Source organism: Mizuhopecten yessoensis, unplaced genomic scaffold (assembly GCF_002113885.1).
Source record: "Mizuhopecten yessoensis strain PY_sf001 unplaced genomic scaffold, ASM211388v2 scaffold10359, whole genome shotgun sequence".
NCBI lineage: Eukaryota > Metazoa > Mollusca > Bivalvia > Pectinida > Pectinidae > Mizuhopecten > Mizuhopecten yessoensis.
The window spans coordinates 1,212,196-1,231,223 of record NW_018408507.1 but is presented as its reverse complement, the minus strand read 5'-3'; the positions used below and the strand labels follow the sequence as shown (position 1 = coordinate 1,231,223).

General features: G+C 38.4%; 2 protein-coding genes across 5 annotated transcripts in view; both read right to left on the bottom strand.

Moving 5' to 3' along the window:
* LOC110460313 (microtubule-associated protein 4-like) overlaps positions 1-19,028 on the bottom strand; it is a 203,381-nt gene that overhangs the window by 27,231 nt on the left and 157,122 nt on the right. The gene's annotated exons all lie outside the window — the stretch shown is intronic.
* LOC110460314 lies at positions 6,093-10,010 on the bottom strand. The gene has a single exon (XM_021513152.1). It carries the CDS (start codon positions 8,806-8,808, stop codon positions 7,585-7,587), a length of 1,224 nt encoding a protein of 407 aa, XP_021368827.1. The 5' UTR covers positions 8,809-10,010; the 3' UTR covers positions 6,093-7,584.

Here is a 19,028-nt window from a genome sequence, read left to right as displayed (position 1 = left end):
ATGTAGTATAGAGGGTGTCTACCATTAATGGTATGTAACATGTAGTACATAGATGTCTACCATAAATGGTATGTAACATGTAGTACAGTGATGTCTACCATTAATGGTATGTGACATGTAGTATAAAGGGTGTCTACCATTAATGGTATGTGACATGTAGTATAAAGGGTGTCTACCATTAATGGTATGTGACATGTAGTACAGAGGTGTCTACCATTAATGGTATTTGACATGTAGTATAGAGATGTCTACCATTAATGGTATGTGACATGTAATAAAGAGATGTCTACCATTAATGGTATGTGACATGTAGTACATATATGTCTACCATTAATGGTATGTGACAAGTAGTACATAGATGTCTACCATTAATTGTATGTGACATGTAGTACAGAGGTGTCTACCATTAATGGTATGTGACATGTAGTACAGAGGGTGTCTACCATTAATGGTATGTAACATGTAGTACAGAGGATGTTTTTTTTTCTCAATTTTGTTGCTACATGTATGCAGGTTTTATGATAAATGTTTGTGTTTATACCAGTTAAGGTATGAATGTTTCAGAGTCATACATACTTGGGAAGGATCTGTGCAGTGTATTGGCAAATTATGATGATATACATATACAGATAAAGATAATTGTGGTTGAGTGAGTTTATTTAGTCTATGTTTTCAATATCAGGTTTAAAAAGAAATAAATTGAGATATTTGTTTATTATCATTGATCAATACTGTAGACATTTTATGTGTATATAACATAATCAAAGATCAATAGAAAGGTCACCAAAGCTCACCGACCTAACAGATCATCATTATTGATCAATATGGTTTCTGTATCACATCATATAACAATATAAAGTTATACCCAAGGTCAATATGTAGGTCACCAAAGGTCACGGGTCGAATTGTTGTTAAACATCAATTAATTGCAAAATTGTATACATTTGTACATTTTATAGCAATCCTAAGTTTTATGTAAGCTCAATGCATAGGGCACAAAATGTCAAAGGTCAAATTGTTAATCAATAACAATCAACAGAGCATTTCTTTTATCAATTACAAATTCTCAACACACAGATTGACAGAACTACCAGATGTGGTACACAAGTGCGGAGGCCACACAGTATTATGTGGTACACAAGTGCGGAGGCCACACAGTATAATGTGGTACACAAGTGCGGAGGCCACACAGTATTATGTGGTACACAAGTGCGGAGGCCACACAGTATTATGTGGTACACAAGTGCGGAGGCCACACAGTATTATGTGGTACACAAGTGCGGAGGCCACACAGTATTATGTGGTACACAAGTGCGGAGGCCACACAGTATTATGTGGTACACAAGTGCGGAGGCCACACAGTATTATGTGGTACACAAGTGCGGAGGCCACACAGTATTTTTCTGTAAGTAGAATTGTAATTGGTTTATCCATTAATTGTTTCCACACTGGATCCTGTCCAACCACATCTGCCTAAGTTGTATCAAGTTGCATTCAACTTGGCTTAACTCATTCACCCCTGACATTTCACAATGAATTATTCCAACCTTTGAATTGGAAGAGTTCAAATGTGTCTTCAGGGATGAATGAGTTAATGCAATGACGTACATACTTATGCATAAGTTATTTAAGTGAAGTTGATAATTTTGAATTCTAAGATCCTGAACTCTTGTTTTTAGCTACTACTTAATTAGCCGTATAATAGCATGTAAGTTAGCAAATACAGATGGTCAGCAAACCAGTGGCACAAACTCCCAAACTAGTAAATGAGTTTTCTGTCAAAATCTCAGTTATTGAGTCTACCTCTATGTACACTGATGTATTGCAGGTATTGTCACTGAGTAGGAAATTGTGTTTAACAGAAACTTGTATAATCTCATAACCATTACTCAATGGACATTGACAACTTAGAATCAATGGACATTGACAACTTAGAACAACTTTTCTTAAGTAAATGGAATGTTGGGGGTTTTTGACACAAGATTCAAATTGAGTTGAATGAGCATTTCGCTGAAATAAGCACCCATGGAGTGGTGATATTTACACCATAAATACGACAACAAATCTAGAGGGCCTGTACTGCTAACCTGGACATTTAGACACATAAATTACCCATAGTTCACTAGGAGACGGCCAACTACGGTTCTCTTATTTAGATTTCTGTTGGTTCTGTTACCGGATACCATACTGTATGCAGGACGATTGAAGAATAGGGAAAACTAAGTAAACAAGTCAATCGCAACAAGCTTGGATCAGTTGAGTTATATTTATTAGGAAATATCTACCAGTTTCGCCTGAACAGTCGATGGTAGACGTTTCCTAATAAACAAAACTCAACTTATCCCGAGCTTGTTGTGATTGACTTCTATACATAAATTATAAAGGCGTTTTGTGCTCAGCCTGGGGGACCTACATTCCTCTTTTACTCAACATGGATTCCCAGATCAAAGGGATCAAGGATAGAAAATATGGCTTAATTCAATATTATTTGTATATGGGTATAGAGGGGATTGCAACTGTTTAACGTGAATGCATTCATTTCCTCAAGACAAGCAACGGTTACAGGGCTGGATCACATCCATTTTGATGCTGTGACTGGGGGTCTAAGCCCCCTGGGATGGTGATGGACCAATGAAAGGTCCTACTTTGGAAGCATGTGTATCACTTCCATTTTGATGTAGTTTGGTGTATTTGTCTCACTTTGTTCAATGTTTTGTATGTAGGGTTTTGATCTAAAGTGTTTACAAGTTATGACCGAGTATCACTAGTGGGCCTTGCACCAGGGTGAGGACAGACCCAAGAGCAAATTGTGGTAGTATGAAGGTATTTGTTTAATGTATTGAGCATGGGTATATACAGTTAAAGGGTCAGGATTATGATTCCATATCACCCAAATTCCCTATTGGGCTTCACTTCTGGGGTGGTGACAGAGCCCAGGGTAGATTTTTGAGGCAAATGGTGTGTATTCATCCTTTTATGTCAAACTAATGTTTAAATAGTTTTCTTACACAATGCACTGTTATTGGTCCATATATACTGAGCTCAACTTTTTTCTGCTATTTGTTAATTTACCATTACCAAATCAATACCTTTGTCTGAATTATTTTTTTATACACAGTGGACAAACGTTATGTGACTGTGAAATAGGTATACATGCAACAGGAGAGGAAAAATGAAATGCCAGACTGGGATTCAAACCTTGGACCCTTCCACCTTTAGACAGACACTTTACCAATTGAGGTACCTGCTTGCCAGCGATCGACCAAGTCCAGTTCTGATAACATTCCTCCCTCCTTTTTCTAAGTCTTTGCCCTGAAGCCAACACTATTTACAACCCACAGCAATTCTTTGATGGGAGATAGAGGAATGCATGGAAAGACAGGGATTGGAACTCTGAACCCTCTGAACTCTAGATGGACACTCTAACAAGCGAGCTATCCAGTGGCGATGAACAATCCAGTCAAGTTCCACTACATTCCTTCCTCAAGTAACAAAGTCTCTGACCCCTAAGACACACAAGACCATTTACTACCTTCTGTGGGCCCCAAATGTAACAGTACAATATGAAATGCTCAGTCAGAGCATGTTTCAAACCTGGGACACTCCAAACTCTGGAAGGAGGCTCTACCAGTTGATCTACCTGGTCGCTGGTGATCAGCCAGCTGCCTGCTATCTTGGATTTGTGATGGTGGACATGATGTGATACGAAGAAAGTGGTAACATTTTCAGATTCATATCGCATCCTGTTCACCACACAAGGCCATAAGTGGTTGTCTGTAAGACATTTTGGATGTCCATAAGTGGTTGTCTGCAAGACATTTTGGATGTCCATAAGTGGTTGTTTGTAAGACATTTTGAATGTCTATAAGTGGTTGTCTGTAAGACATTTTGAATGTCCATAAGTGGTTGTCTGTAAGACATTTTGAATGTAAGGTTTTCTGCTATGATTTAGTGCAAAGTTTCCAGCTCAGCTAAAAAGAACAGGCATGTTGATCAATACAATATTTTTTTTATGTTAAAAGATTACCAAACACAATAAGCTGTTCAAATATTCACCCTTCAAACAACCAGCCCAGTGTAGAGGATTCCCGTCAAGGCTATATTAAGAAATCATTATTCACCAGAACAGGTCTACATGAGAATTAGGTGTAAAAGATATGGGGTTGTGAGATATTACCAAGTATATCATAAAACTTTATTGCATGTTCAAAGGACTAATACACCGTCACATGGTCATCATGTTACAGTATTCCAATATAAAAACAAGAGGCCCACAGGGCCTCTATAGCTCACCTGGATATCTTAGCAATCATGACAAAATATTCTCCAAATCAGCTTGATCAAAGGAAATATGCCAGACCCCAAGGCCAATCCTTGTAGCATATCTGTATTAGTTTTGTTCATGCCCAGCAATTTTATGTATGGCTATGGGGTGGGGATCTCAACTGTTTCCAAGCTGTGACTTAGAAATTAGATCCCTGTGGTTGTGGCCAGACCCCAGGATCAAATATAACATCATCACTGCATTCGTCTCTTTTTGCCCAGTATTTGTATTTATAGTTTTGAGGTGGGGATCTCAACCGTTTCAAAGTTATGACCCAGGGGTTAAGTCTGCAAGGGTTGGGCAGACCCTGGGGTCAATTTTAATATTGTGACTGCATTCATCTCTTTATCCCCAACAATTGTATATATTGTTCTAGGGTAGGGATCTCAACCGTTTCAAAGTTATGACCCAGGGACTATGTCTCCAATGGTGGGGCCAGACCCTAGGGCCATCCTGGAAGCAAATGTGCATTCTTCTCTTTATACTCAGCAATTCTATATATGGGTATATGGTGGGGATCTCAACAATTTCAAAGTAATAAACTTTTTTTGGCCCCACCCCTTAGCCCGGGGGGTCAGCCCCACCAAATGTACAATTTTGAATCCCTGTCTCCCATGAATGCTTTTGATCAAATATGATTGATATCCAGTGCATAGTTCTACAGAAGAAGTCGTTTATAGCAATATAACCAAATTGCCCCCTTTTGGCCCTGCCCTCAGCCCCCAGGGGGGTCAGCCCCACCATTTGTACAATTTTGAATTTCCACTACCTAGGGATGCTTCCAGTTAAATATGGCTGATATCCATCTTTTAGTTCCAGAGAAGAAGTCACTTAAAGCAATATTGTCAAATTGCCCCCTTTTTGCCCCGCCCCTCAGCCCCCTTGGGGGTCAGCCCCACCATTTGTACAATTTTGAATCCCCACCACCTACCGATGCTTCCAGTCAAATTTAGTTAAATTCAAATCAGTGGTTAAAAAGAAGAAGTCGTTATAAAGAAATTGTTGACGTACGGACAGACGACGGATGTAAGCTCACCTTGGTCCTTCGGACCAGGTGAGCTAACAATATCCATATTTGTTGAAGGTTTTCGAAAGATACATGTCATTAACAATGGCCTGAACTTAACTCCCATCACAGAAAAGTGGAAAAGATTACATTACTTAAATTTTTAAAAACAGGGCAAAAAGAGCAAATATCTTTTACAAAATCAAGGATAGGTATTAAATAACTGTTTTATTTCATAACTTAAAATAATATAAACTACAATTCTTTTTATTATTGAAAGCTATGCCTACTGTTAAATGAAGCTATGGAGCCCAGCCCAAGTCCCTGGGAAGGGGCAGGAACCCAAATTTTACAACATGATACCCTTTTCCATAAAGAATGGCTTTGACCAAGATTGAAAAAACTATTTTTGCTAGTTCTGAAGAAGTCAGTTATGTGAAAACAAAAAGGTAACACCACAACACTGGATGAGAACTTGAGCTGTTGCCTAGGTACCCTAATTATAAAAGGTAACACCACAACACTGGATGAGAACTTGAGCTGTTGCCTAGGTACCCTAATTATAAAAGGTAACACCACAACACTGGATGAGAACTTGAGATGTTGCCTAGGTACCCTAATTATAAAAGGTAACACCACAACACTGGATGAGAACTTGAGCTGTTGCCTAGGTTCCCTAATTATCAATTATATATGTATATGATATCAGATCATTGGCAACTATATAACTTAAAGAATATAATAAATACACATACATTACTTCTACAGAATTTATTAATAATCTGGATGATGAAAAATGCAACAAATATACTGTACACAAAAGACAGTTTCTGGAAATGAAAGGCACAGCTATAATCTTATACCGGTACTTGTATAAAATGACATCTATATGTACAGGGATATTCTTTAATTACACTGGTGACTCTATAAAGTGACATCCATGTACAGGCATATTCTTTATACTGGCAACAATGATAACTTTATACTGTGACACCTGTGTATATAGTGACATCAAAATGACATGACATCTCTAAAGAGTGACACATTTGTACTGTGACACCTGTGTATATAGTGACATCAAAATAACATGACATCTCTAAAGAGTGACACATTTGTACTGTGACACCTGTGTATATAGTGACATCAAAATAACATGACATCTCTAAAGAGTGACACATTTGTACTGTGACACCTGTGTATATAGTGACATCAAAATAACATGACATCTCTAAAGAGTGACACATTTGTACTGTGACACCTGTGTATATAGTGACATCAAAATAACATGACATCTCTAAAGAGTGACACATTTGTACTGTGACACCTGTGTATATAGTGACATCAAAATAACATGACATCTCTAAAGAGTGACACATTTGTACTGTGACACCTGTGTATATAGTGACATCAAAATAACATGACATCTCTAAAGAGTGACACATTTGTACTGTGACACCTGTGTATATAGTGACATCAAAATAACATGACATCTCTAAAGAGTGACACATTTGTACTGTGACACCTATATGTATACAGTGACATCAAAATAACATGACATCTCTAAAGTCTCAGTGCCAAACATGCCAGACATTTAAACTGTCTGTCAAGTTGTGACTGAAATAAAAGGATAACAGAAAAATAGATAAGCACCCCCTACCTTGAAGGTGTAAAAATATGGAAAAGAAAGGAATCAAGTGAGAGATGAATATTAATAAATGGCTTAATTCTGATGTGCCTTGTACAAGACTTCAAAATACCATTCACCCTGTAGAATTTAACATCTCACAAATATCTGTCGATTCTGTTTCTCACTTGTTTGGTCTTGTGCGATAGCCAAAAACACTATGATACATTACTGATACTGGCACGGTGATAATACTAAAAGTCTTTTATTTCTTGGCTAAAATTTAGTAACAACAGAATTGTCAGAATGTTGTATAATTACTTCTCAGGCTAATAACTGATATTCATCACGAATATCGTAAATACATACCTGTTGTATTTTTCAATTTCAAAAATTGTATTTTAAAAAGTTGAACATGACACATCAAAAGCCAATACACATTTCTACATTTTACTTTATCTATTGGTCACAGATACATGTGTTAATGTGGGTGTCATCATTTGATGACATCCTGAATACGAGTACTCCTAAGCTAGGTCATTATAAAAGTCAAGTGCTCTAAGTGAGGGAAAGTGCTATAGCCACTCTGTCTCAAAGTTTGTATATAGTTTACATCATCACTGAATTACATCAAGAGGGATGCCCACGGTATAACATGCTCCTAATTCTTGCCTCAATCTCCTTGTCTTCGTCATAGTCAAGGTCATTAGGGTCAATGTAAACATGCTTTTTCTTCCACAGATGTGCGATTTTAGACTCTTTTGTCCATTTTTGCGACTGATTATATATCGAAGAAATACCCCCCTTGGGTACATGGTCTACATTATCCAGTGAACCTACTTTTGGTGAAGCTAATTCCTCCCATTTTTCCTTAAAATGAGGTACCTGAAACTTGGGTTTGTTTGGGATGTGGTTAGCATTGTCCAGTGATCCAACCTTTGACTCTGATTTCCATTTTGGTTTTAAATCTGGTACAACAATGTTTCCTCCTCCTGGCTGATGAAGTATTTTTTCCAAAGATCCAACTTTTGCTTCTGTTTTCCAGTTTGGTTTGCCATAGAGGGGGATTTCTAATTTTCCTCCATATGTCTCATAGTCAATGTTATCCAAAGATCCCACCTTGGCTTTCGCCGTGTTTTTCTTTTTCATCAAATGTGCAGTACCACCTGGAACAAAATGAATGGAGCTGAATGGTCCTGAGAAGGCCTGCCCACCGTATCGTGCCTTAATCTTTGGAAGGACCACGCCGTTTCCCCCACTTGATGGGTTGCCCTGGAGACTGGAGTCTGACCCAAAGTAGCGCTTGTCATAGTCTACGTTATCTAGTGATCCCACTTTTGCTTTTGCTTCCCACCTCAGCTTGTAATTTGGCACCTTTTTGACACCTCCACCTGGTATATGATCAACATTATCAAGGGAACCAACTTTAGCATCTGATGACCATGGCATGTTGATAGGTGGTAGGTAGGGCTCCTGGTAAGATCGGTCAAAAGAATGTTCGATGTGGTTGCCTTTTGTTCCCCATTTCCAGGCCGGTTTAAGACTGCGGAATTTAATGTCTGGGTCATAAGATCCACTTTCCTTTTCCAGTTTTTCCAAGAATTCGATTTCATGGTGACGATCAGAGAAATTTGTGTGTATGGCCCGTTGCTCCACAACAACGTAGCGACCATCTCTTGGACGTTTGTGCACAGACACGATTGGGAATCGCCCAAAGTAGCTACTACGATGAGGCACATACAAAACTGTTTTTATTGGTATTTTCTCCTCCTCATCTTTCTTGAGGTGTTTGAATGCAGCCTCCCGTATAGCCTTCTCCGAGGGATTAAGGTTCTTGACTTGCCTGTTCTTCATCACGGGACAACTTTTAAGATATAACAAATCAAATCATCATACGAAAAATTCCATCACTTTCTTTGAAATGTTTAATATGGCATAATGTAGGAAAATGAAGTTTGGGTACAGCCATTTAAAGTGAGGACCTCACACAAGTTATTATCATCCATCGTCACAGTAACAAAAGTAGGCATTCTCCACCACTACCATAAGACTCCACACAATGATCAGGTTTCCAAAGTCGAATCAGATGTCCACATCAGGTGTCCCCATACCATAGCCACTGGTAAGGGTTGACAAGGATCAATATCTATATACTTCCCATGTTACCGGGCTTTGAATCACTATATTTGGTTTAGTGACAGGTAATGCTCAGGTGGTAAACAGGTAAATCCAGTCAGATACAAGTCAGGCATTCAAGTGATAAATCAGCCTCATACCTCAACACAATCCAAAATGTTAACAGGAAATTAAACTGTAGCACTTCAGGCAGAATCATACTTATACTGACAGGCTTAGAATATTGTTTATCAGGGATTTAAACTTTTCAACATATTAAAACTCTGCTTTAAGGAATGTCATTTAAAATTGTTCAAGTACGTCCTTTTTTATATGTTTATACTACTGCCATAATATTTTAGCTGTTAATGGATCAATTGAAGTGTTTCCTTAGGATTGAGTCAGCATGCTGTAGCCCTTCACACTGTGTTGTAGAGCTCCCCAGCTATTTGTATAAGTCAATATAAGACCTCTCCTGTTTTGTTGGTAGTTCCTGATTATCTTAGAGACATTTTATCATGTTATACTTAAGTCCTCCACCTGCTGATTAAGTATCAGATGTTGGCAGTTGAAACACTATTTTTTAATCTGTTCTAAGGTGAATGTTCACATAGAGAGTCGGGTTAGATAGTCACTGGGCTGGTATCTCGACTCCACTACCAGGTCGTTTGATAAAGTTCCCTCAAAATCAGTGTATTGAAATACGACGGCAGATAAATATTTAAATCCCACTTACACCATTGTACATGCTATCATAGTGAAGGAGTCAGAAATAATTTCAATTCGAAGATGTCTTGTCCAAATCCAAGCCTAGTGAAATGACAACACAATAGATTTAAAGATCATTTCAGTCCCGAATTAATCCACCATAAAAATAAACTTGCTATGAAGTGTCAGCGATTAAGCATACAATAAGCTGAAGTAGGCGCTGTCACAATCCTACAGGACAGTTTCTCTGTTAGTAGATACAGGTACAGATGTTGAATTTACAAGGTGAATAGTTACAATAATGTCTGATTTCTGTTAGAATTCATAAGCCCTTCAAACTCTCACAGGTAATAAAATGTATGGTTACAGAATCTCGTTCCCGGTGAAGTTTTTAGCTGTACCTGGGTTTAAGCCCAGAATGAAATGAAAATGTATTGATATTCTTTCAGACTTTAAAAACAATTATGCTTAACACTATAGTGGCCTAATGTATTTCATTGATCAGCAGGTCAGGTCTGCCTGGCACCTGTCCAGTAATTAAGTACATGTACTCTATAAATACAGTATCATTTTTCCTGTACTATAATGCTAACACCTCATGTTCTAGATAGATTAACCCATTATCAGTGGATTATAACAATACAACAAAAAACTTTCTATTTAACCCACTTAGACATATAAAAATAATTTGACCCACCTATACTACTAACCACCTTAGAGAATAATTCAACCCACCTACTAACCACCCCAGAGAATAATTCAACCCACCTACGAACTACCCCAGAGAATAATTCAACCCACCTACTAACCAACCCGGAGAATAATTCAACCCACCTTCTAACCACTTCGGAGAATAATTTTTCCAAACTTCTAACCACCCCAGAGAATAATTTATCCCAGCTTCTAACCACCCCATAGAATAATTTAACCCAGCTACTAACCACCTCAGAGAATAATTTAACCCACCTACTAACCACCTCAGAGAATAATTTATCCCAGCACCTAACCACCCAAGACAATTATTCAGCCAATTCTGTTTAACAAATAACAAAAACTTCTATCTGGAAGTAAAATGAAAAATAAACTTAAAAAATAATTGGTCAATTTTAGCTTAATTAGAGGGTACAAGTCCATTCTTTTCTTTTCGTTTTTATTTTGTATGAATAGAAAGCCTTCAAAGTATTTTCTTTCAAAATGTGTTAAGTACACCGCAATTCAAACTGAGAGAAGTGATCAGTCTACTTAAACATGTGTAAAGTACACAGTAGTGCTAAAGGAGAAAATACTTCATAATACAACAAAATATATAAAGGGCAAAAAGAATCTGATACTATTCAGTGTTAATATTTCTCTTAGACAGTAGAACTTTATACTTCAGATCAAATTACCTATACAGGGAGGGGGGGTCAAGAAACTATCAAGAGTCGAAAAAGAACTGTGTTAGTTAAAGTTCACTGTGTGTCATTACTGTGTTCTTTATAACACATCCAAGTGTCAGAATGTTCTATTTTTTTATTTATGAATTTCACATGAATGGGCGGATTGGCCGAGTGGTTAACTCTCCGGCCTTCCAAGCAGGCGGCCGGGGTATGTCCTAAAGCTGAATGTATCTGAACCTGTATGTCCTAAAGCTATATGTCCTAAAGCTGTATGTATCTAAACCTGTATGTCCTAAAGCTGCATGTATCTGAACCTGTATGTCCTAAAGCTGTATGTATCTGAACCTGTATGTCATAAGCTGTATGTCCTAAAGCTGTATGTATCTAAACCTGTATGTCCTAAAGCTGTATGTCCTAAAGCTGTATGTATCTTAACCTGTATGTCCTAACCTGTATGTCCTAAACCTGTATGTATCTGAACCTGTATGTCCTAAACCTGTATGTCCTAAAGCTGTATGTATCTTAACATGTATGTCCTTAAGCTGTATGTATCTAAACATGTATGTCCTTATGCTGCATGTATCTGAACCTGTATGTCCTTATGCTGCATGTATCTGAACCTGTATGTCCTAAAGCTGTATGTATTTGAACCTGTAAGTCCTAAAGCTGTATGTATCTAAACCTGTATGTCCTTAAGCTGTATGTATCTGAACCTGTATGTCCTTACGCTGCATGTATCTGAACCTATATATATCCTAAAGCTGTATGTCCTAAAGCTGTATGTATCTGAACCTGTATGTCCTAAAGCTGTATGTCCTAAAGCTGCATGTATCGGAACCTGTATGTCCTAAAGCTGTATGTATCTAAACCTGTATGTCCTAAAGCTGTATGTATCTGAACCTGTTTGTCCTTACACTGCGTGTATCTGAACCTGTATGTCCTAAAGTTGCATGTATCTGAACCTGTATGTCCTAAAGCTGTATGTATCTGAACCTGTATGTCCTAAAGCTGTTTGTATCTAAACCTGTATGTCCTAAAGCTGTATGTAACTGAACCTGTATGTCCTTAAGCTGTATGTATCGGAACCAGTATGTCCTTAAGCTGTTTGTCCTAAAGCTGTATGTATATAAACCTGTATGTCCTAAAGCTGTATGTCCTTAAGCTGTATGTATCGGAACCTGTATGTCCTTAAGCTGTTTGTCCTAAAGCTGTATGTATCTGAACCTGTATGTCCTTAAGCTGTTTGTCCTAAAGCTGCATGTATCGGAACCTGTATGTCCTTAAGCTGTATGTATCGGAACCTGTATGTCCTAAAGCTGTATGTTTATCATTTCATAACATTAGTCCTATTGGTTAAACAGAAGTAGTTTTAATGGTACCTTGTCATTCAGAAGTCATTTTTTTTTTTACAAATATGACCTATTTGAGCTTGAAAAGGAATAAAGGTCGTTCATTTCAATACACTTCATATAGTCCTTTATCTCAGCATGTGTACTAGCCAAATGGCATAGCCATGCAATGCTCTTTGTTACGCTGAAGAATGTGCTGAAAGATAGGATCATATTTGACCCTGTGACAGTTGGTCCATGTTATCATATTTGACCCTGTGACAGTTGGTCCATGTTATCATATTTGACCCTGTGACAGTTGGTCCATGTTATCATATTTGACCCTGTGACAGTTGGACCATGTTATTCATTTTAACAAACTTCTTAGTCTTCTATCCTAGCATGCTACATGCCACATGTCATGACCCTAAGCTTCTTGGTTATTCAAATGAGGTACCATAATTTCATGTTTAACACATTTGACCTCTGTTACCATTGGAACTGGGTCAATGTCATTCATTTAAACAACCTTGACACCACTTGAACAAACTTAACACCCCTCTACCAAAGTATGCCACAGGCCAAATATTACGACCCTAGACTGCTTGATTATTGAGAACTTGTTTCAAGGTTAATATTTGACCTATGTGGCCTTGTAATGGAGTCAAGGTCATTTGATTGAACAAAATTGATCACTCTTTACAAACATGATTTGCTACTGACAGTCTAAATATCAGGACTCCAGACCTTGATCTTGGTTCAAGTTGTTAAAATATTTCAATACTTCTGGCCCCTGAGTACCTTAAAAAACAGAGGTCATTCATTTAAACAAACTTGACGGTCCTTCATTCCATCAAGAAACTTGCCAAATATCATCTCCAAACATCCCTTGGTTATTCAAATTAAGTTGTTAAAGTGTTGTAACTAATTTGACCCCCCTAACCTTGACAGATGGTCAATGTAATTCATGTTTGCCCTTCATGCAAGCATGCGTCTGGCCAAATATCATAAATCTATGGCTCTAGGTTATTAAGAAGAATAGTTGAACAAGTCTTATTAATCTTCATGATTTCTAAATATTCAGAAGAATTTCTTTATTTTTTTTTAACAAATTTGACATATGTAACTTTGAAAGTGGGTCAAAGTCATTCATTTAAACAAATTTAATAGCCCTTCATCTCAGTATGTTATTTACCACTATTATCACCCTAGGCCTATGGGTCAAGGTCATTCATTCACCCAAGACCTTTCATAGGGCATTTAAAACTCTACCCACAAATGACCCCAGTGATCCTGAATGTGGGTCTTTCAACAAACTTTGTAGCTCTCCATTTTTTGACTCAAGGACTGTTAGTAATGTAGTAGAAGTTATTTAAGTGTTTTAACAAATTTGCCCACTGTGACTACACACATAAATCAAGGTTATTTCTTTTCACAAAGTTTGTAGCAATCTGATTTGTGGAAAGATTTTGCTTAACATACATTTGGGTGCTATAAAAATTTCATAACAATCCAACTGCTAGTTTGTTGGCAAAAGATTTTTTTAGATGCCAAAAATTTTACCCCTTAATATGGGCCCCTGAAAAAGGCCAGCCTTTCTATCCTTAGCAAATCTGATTTCCAATCGCCTAGGAATACTTCCAACATATATTCTATACAGTGGTTATTAGGTAGAAGCAGTTTAAGGATTAGGTTCATTGACAACAGATGGCATCGGATTGCATAAAGAGTAATTGGCCCTTTTGGCCAGGTGATCCAAACAGGTGACACACATAATTAAGCTCACAGGCACTTCACGTCAGGTGAGTCAAAACTAGTAAATGTTGGTAAAACATGTATATATGCCCAGCCTGCTCTTGTTTTGATGGAAGTGGAGCTTATGCAAGGACCAACTAAAAAACATGGAGCTAAATGCAAAGTTTAAAAAAAGGTGAAGCAGAGAATATAGGTCACAGTGACCTACATTTGATATATTCGGGTAGGACTCCTCTAGATGTTTCTACATATAAAGTTAAATGATTGAGTGACTTCAAGTATTAGTAAATACAAAGGCCAATACATGTAACAGGTCGACACAACACATACGTCATTGAGAGTACAAGTAACAGATCAACACATACACATACATCATTGAGAGTACAAGTAACAGGTCGACACCCACACATACGTCATTGAGAGTACAAGTAACAGGTTGACACCTACACATACATCATTGAGAGTACAAGTAACATATCGACACCTACATGTACATCATTGAGAGTACAGGGAACAGGACAACACCTACACATACATCATTGAGAGTACAAGAAACAGGTCGACACCTACACATACGTCATTGAGAGAACAGGTAACAGGTCGACACCTACACATACATCATTGAGATTACAAGTAACAGGTCGACACCTACACATACGTCATTGAGAGAACAGGTAACAGGTCGACACCTACACATACATCATTGAGAGAACAAGTAACAGGTCGACAAAAACATGTACGTCATTGAGAGTACAAGTAACTGGTCGACACCTACACATACGTCATTGAGAGTACAAGTAACAGATCAACACATACACATACATCATTGAGAGTACAAGTAACAGGTCGGTTGACACCTACACATACATCATTGAGAGTACAAGTAACATATCGACACCTACATGTACATCATTGAGAGTACAGGGAACAGGACAACACCTACACATACATCATTGAGAGTACAAGTAACAGGTCAACACCTACACATACATCATTGAGAGTACAAGAAACAGGTCGACACCTACACATACGTCATTGAGAGTACAGGTAACAGGTCGACACATACACATACATCATTGAGAGTACAAGTAACAGGCCGACACCTACATGTACATCATTGAGAGTACAAGAAACAGGTCGACACCTACACATACGTCATTGAGAGTACAAGTAACAGGGCAACACATACACATACGTCATTGAGAGTACAAGTAACAGGGCAACACATACACATACGTCATTGAGAGTACAAGAAACAGGTTGACACCTACACATACATCATTGAGAGTACAAGTAACATATCGACACCTACATGTACATCATTGAGAGTACAGGTAACAGGACAACACCTACACATACATCATTGAGAGTACAAGTAACAGATCGCCACCTACATGTACATCATTGAGAGTACAGGTTGAGAGTACAAGTAACAGGTCGACACCTACATATACGTCATTGAGATTACAAGTAACAGGTCGACACCTACACATACGTCATTGAGAGTACAGGTAACAGGTCGACACCTACACATACATCATTGAGATTACAAGTAACAGGTCGACACCTACACATACGTCATTGAGAGTACAAGTAACAGGTCGCCTACATGTACATCATTGAGAGTACAAGTAACAGGTGGAAACAAACACATAAGTCATTGAGAGTACAAGTAACAGGTCGACACAAACATCTACATCATTGAGAGAACAAGTAACCGGTCGACAAAAACATGTACATCATTGAGAGTGCAAGTAACAGGTCGACACGTACACATACGTCATTGAGAGTACAAGTAACAGTACAAGTAACAGGTCGACACCTACATGTACATCCTTGAGAGTACATGTAACAGGACAACACCTACACATACGTCATTGAGAGGACAAGAAACAGGTTGACACCTACACATACATCATTGAGAGTACAAGTAACTACACATACATCATTGAGAGTACAAGTAACAGATCGACACCTACATGTACATCATTGAACAGCTACACATACGTCATTGACAGTACAAGTAACAGGTCGACACCTACACATACGTCATTGAGAGTACAAGTAACAGGTCAACACATACACATACGTCATTGAGAGTACAAGTAACAGGTTGACACGTACACATACGTCATTGAGAGTACAAGTAACAGGTCGACACAAACATGTACATCATTGAGAGAACAAGTAACCGGTCGACAAAAACATGTACATCATTGAGAGTGCAAGTAACAGGTCGACACGTACACATACGTCATTGAGAGTACAAGTAACAGGTCGACACAAACATGTACATCATTGAGAGAACAAGTAACAGGTCGACAAAAACATGTACGTCATTGAGAGTACAAGTAACTGGTCGACACCTACACATACGTCATTGAGAGTACAAGTAACAGGTCAACACCTACAAATACATCATTGAGAGAAACATGTACATCATTGAGAGTATACAAGTAACATACATCATTGAGAGTACAAGTAACAGATCGACACCTACATGTACATCATTGAGAGTACAGGTAACAGGTTGACAGCTACACATACGTCATTGGGAGTACAAGTAACAGGAACAGGTCGAAACCTACATGTACATCATTGAGAGTACAAGTAACAGGTCAACACCTACACATACATCATTGAGAGTACAAGTAACAGGTTGACAGCTACACATACGTCATTGAGAGTACAAGTAACCGGACAACACAAACATGTACATCATTGAGAGTATACAAGTAACAGGTCGAAACCTACATGTACATCATTGAGAGTACAAGTAACAGGTCGACACCTCCACATACATCATTGAGAGTACCAGTAACAGGTCGACACCTACATGTACATCATTGAGAGTACAAGTAACAGGGCGACACCTTCACATACATCATTGAGAGTACAAGTAACAGGACGACACCTACATGTACATCATTGAGAGTACAGGTAACAGGACAACACCTACACATACGTCATTGAGAGTACAAGTAACAGGTCGACACCTCCATGTACATCATTGAGAGTACAAGTAACAGGTCGACACCTTCACATACATCATTGAGAGTACAAGTAACAGGACAACACATACATGCACGTCATTGAGAGTACAAGTAACAGGTCGACACCTACACATACATCATTGAGAGAACAAGTAACAGGTTGACAAAAACATGTACATCAATTGAGAGTACAAGTAACAGGACAACACATACATGCACGTCATTGAGACTACAAGTAACAGGTCGACACCTACACATACAGCATTGAGAGTACAAGTAACAGATCGACACCTACATGTACATAATTGAGAGTACAGGTTGAGAGTACAAGTAACAGGTCGACACCTACCCATACATCATTGAGAGTACAAGTAACAGGTCGACACCTACACATACATCATTGAGAGTACAAGTAACAGATCGACACCTACATGTACATCATTGAGAGTACAGGTAACAGGACGACACCTACACATACATCATTGAGAGTACAAGTAACAGGTCGACACATACACATACATCATTGAGAGAACAAGTAACAGGTCGACAAAAACATCTACGTCATTGAGAGTACAAGTAACAGGGCGACACCTACACATACGTCATTGAGAGTACAAGTAACAGGCCGACACTTACACATACGTCATTGAGAGTACAAGTAACAGGACGACACCTACACATACATCATTGAGAGTACAAGTAACAGGTCGAAACCTACACATACATCATTGAGAGTACAAGTAACAGGTCAACACATACACATACGTCATTGAGAGTACAAGTAACAGGGCAACGCATACATGTACATCATTGAGAGTACAAGTAACAGGGCGACACCTACACATACGTCATTGAGAGTACAAGTAACAGGTCAACACATACATGTACATCATTGAGAGTACAAGTAACAGGTCGACACGTACACATACCTCATTGAGAGTACAAGTAACAGGTCGACACAAACATGTACATCATTGAGAGTACAAGTAACAGGGCGACACGTACACATACCTCATTGAGAGTACAAGTACAGGTCGACACAAACATGTACATCATTGAGAGTACAAGTAACCTACATGTACATCATTGAGAGTACAAGTAACAGGTCGACACCTACACATACATCATTGAGAGTACAAGTAACAGGTCGAAACAAACGCATACGTCATTGAGAGTACAGGTAACAGGTCGACACAACACAAACATGTACATCATTGAGAGTACAAGTAACAGGTCGACACCTCCACATACGTCATTGAGAGTACAAGTAACAGGTCAACACCTACACATACATCATTGAGAGTACAAGTAACAGGTCGACACATACACATACGTCATTGAGAGTACAAGTAACCGGACAACACAAAAACATACATCATTGAGAGTACAAGTAACAGATCGACACATACATGTACATCATTGAGAGTACAAGTAACAGGTTGACAAAAACATGTACATCATTGAGAGTACAAGCAACAGGTCGACACCTACATATACATCATTGAGAGTACAAGCAACAGGTCGACACCTACATGAACATCATTGAGAGTACAAGCAACAGGTCGACACCTACATATACATCATTGAGAGTACACGTAACAGGTCGACACCTACACATATGTCATTGAGAGTACAAGTAACGGGTCGACACCTACACATATGTCATTGAGAGTATAGGTAACAGGTCAACACCTACACAAACATCATTGAGAGTACAAGAGTACAAGTAACAGGTCAACACAAACATGTACATCATTGAGAGTACAAGTAACAGGTCGACACCTACACATATGTCA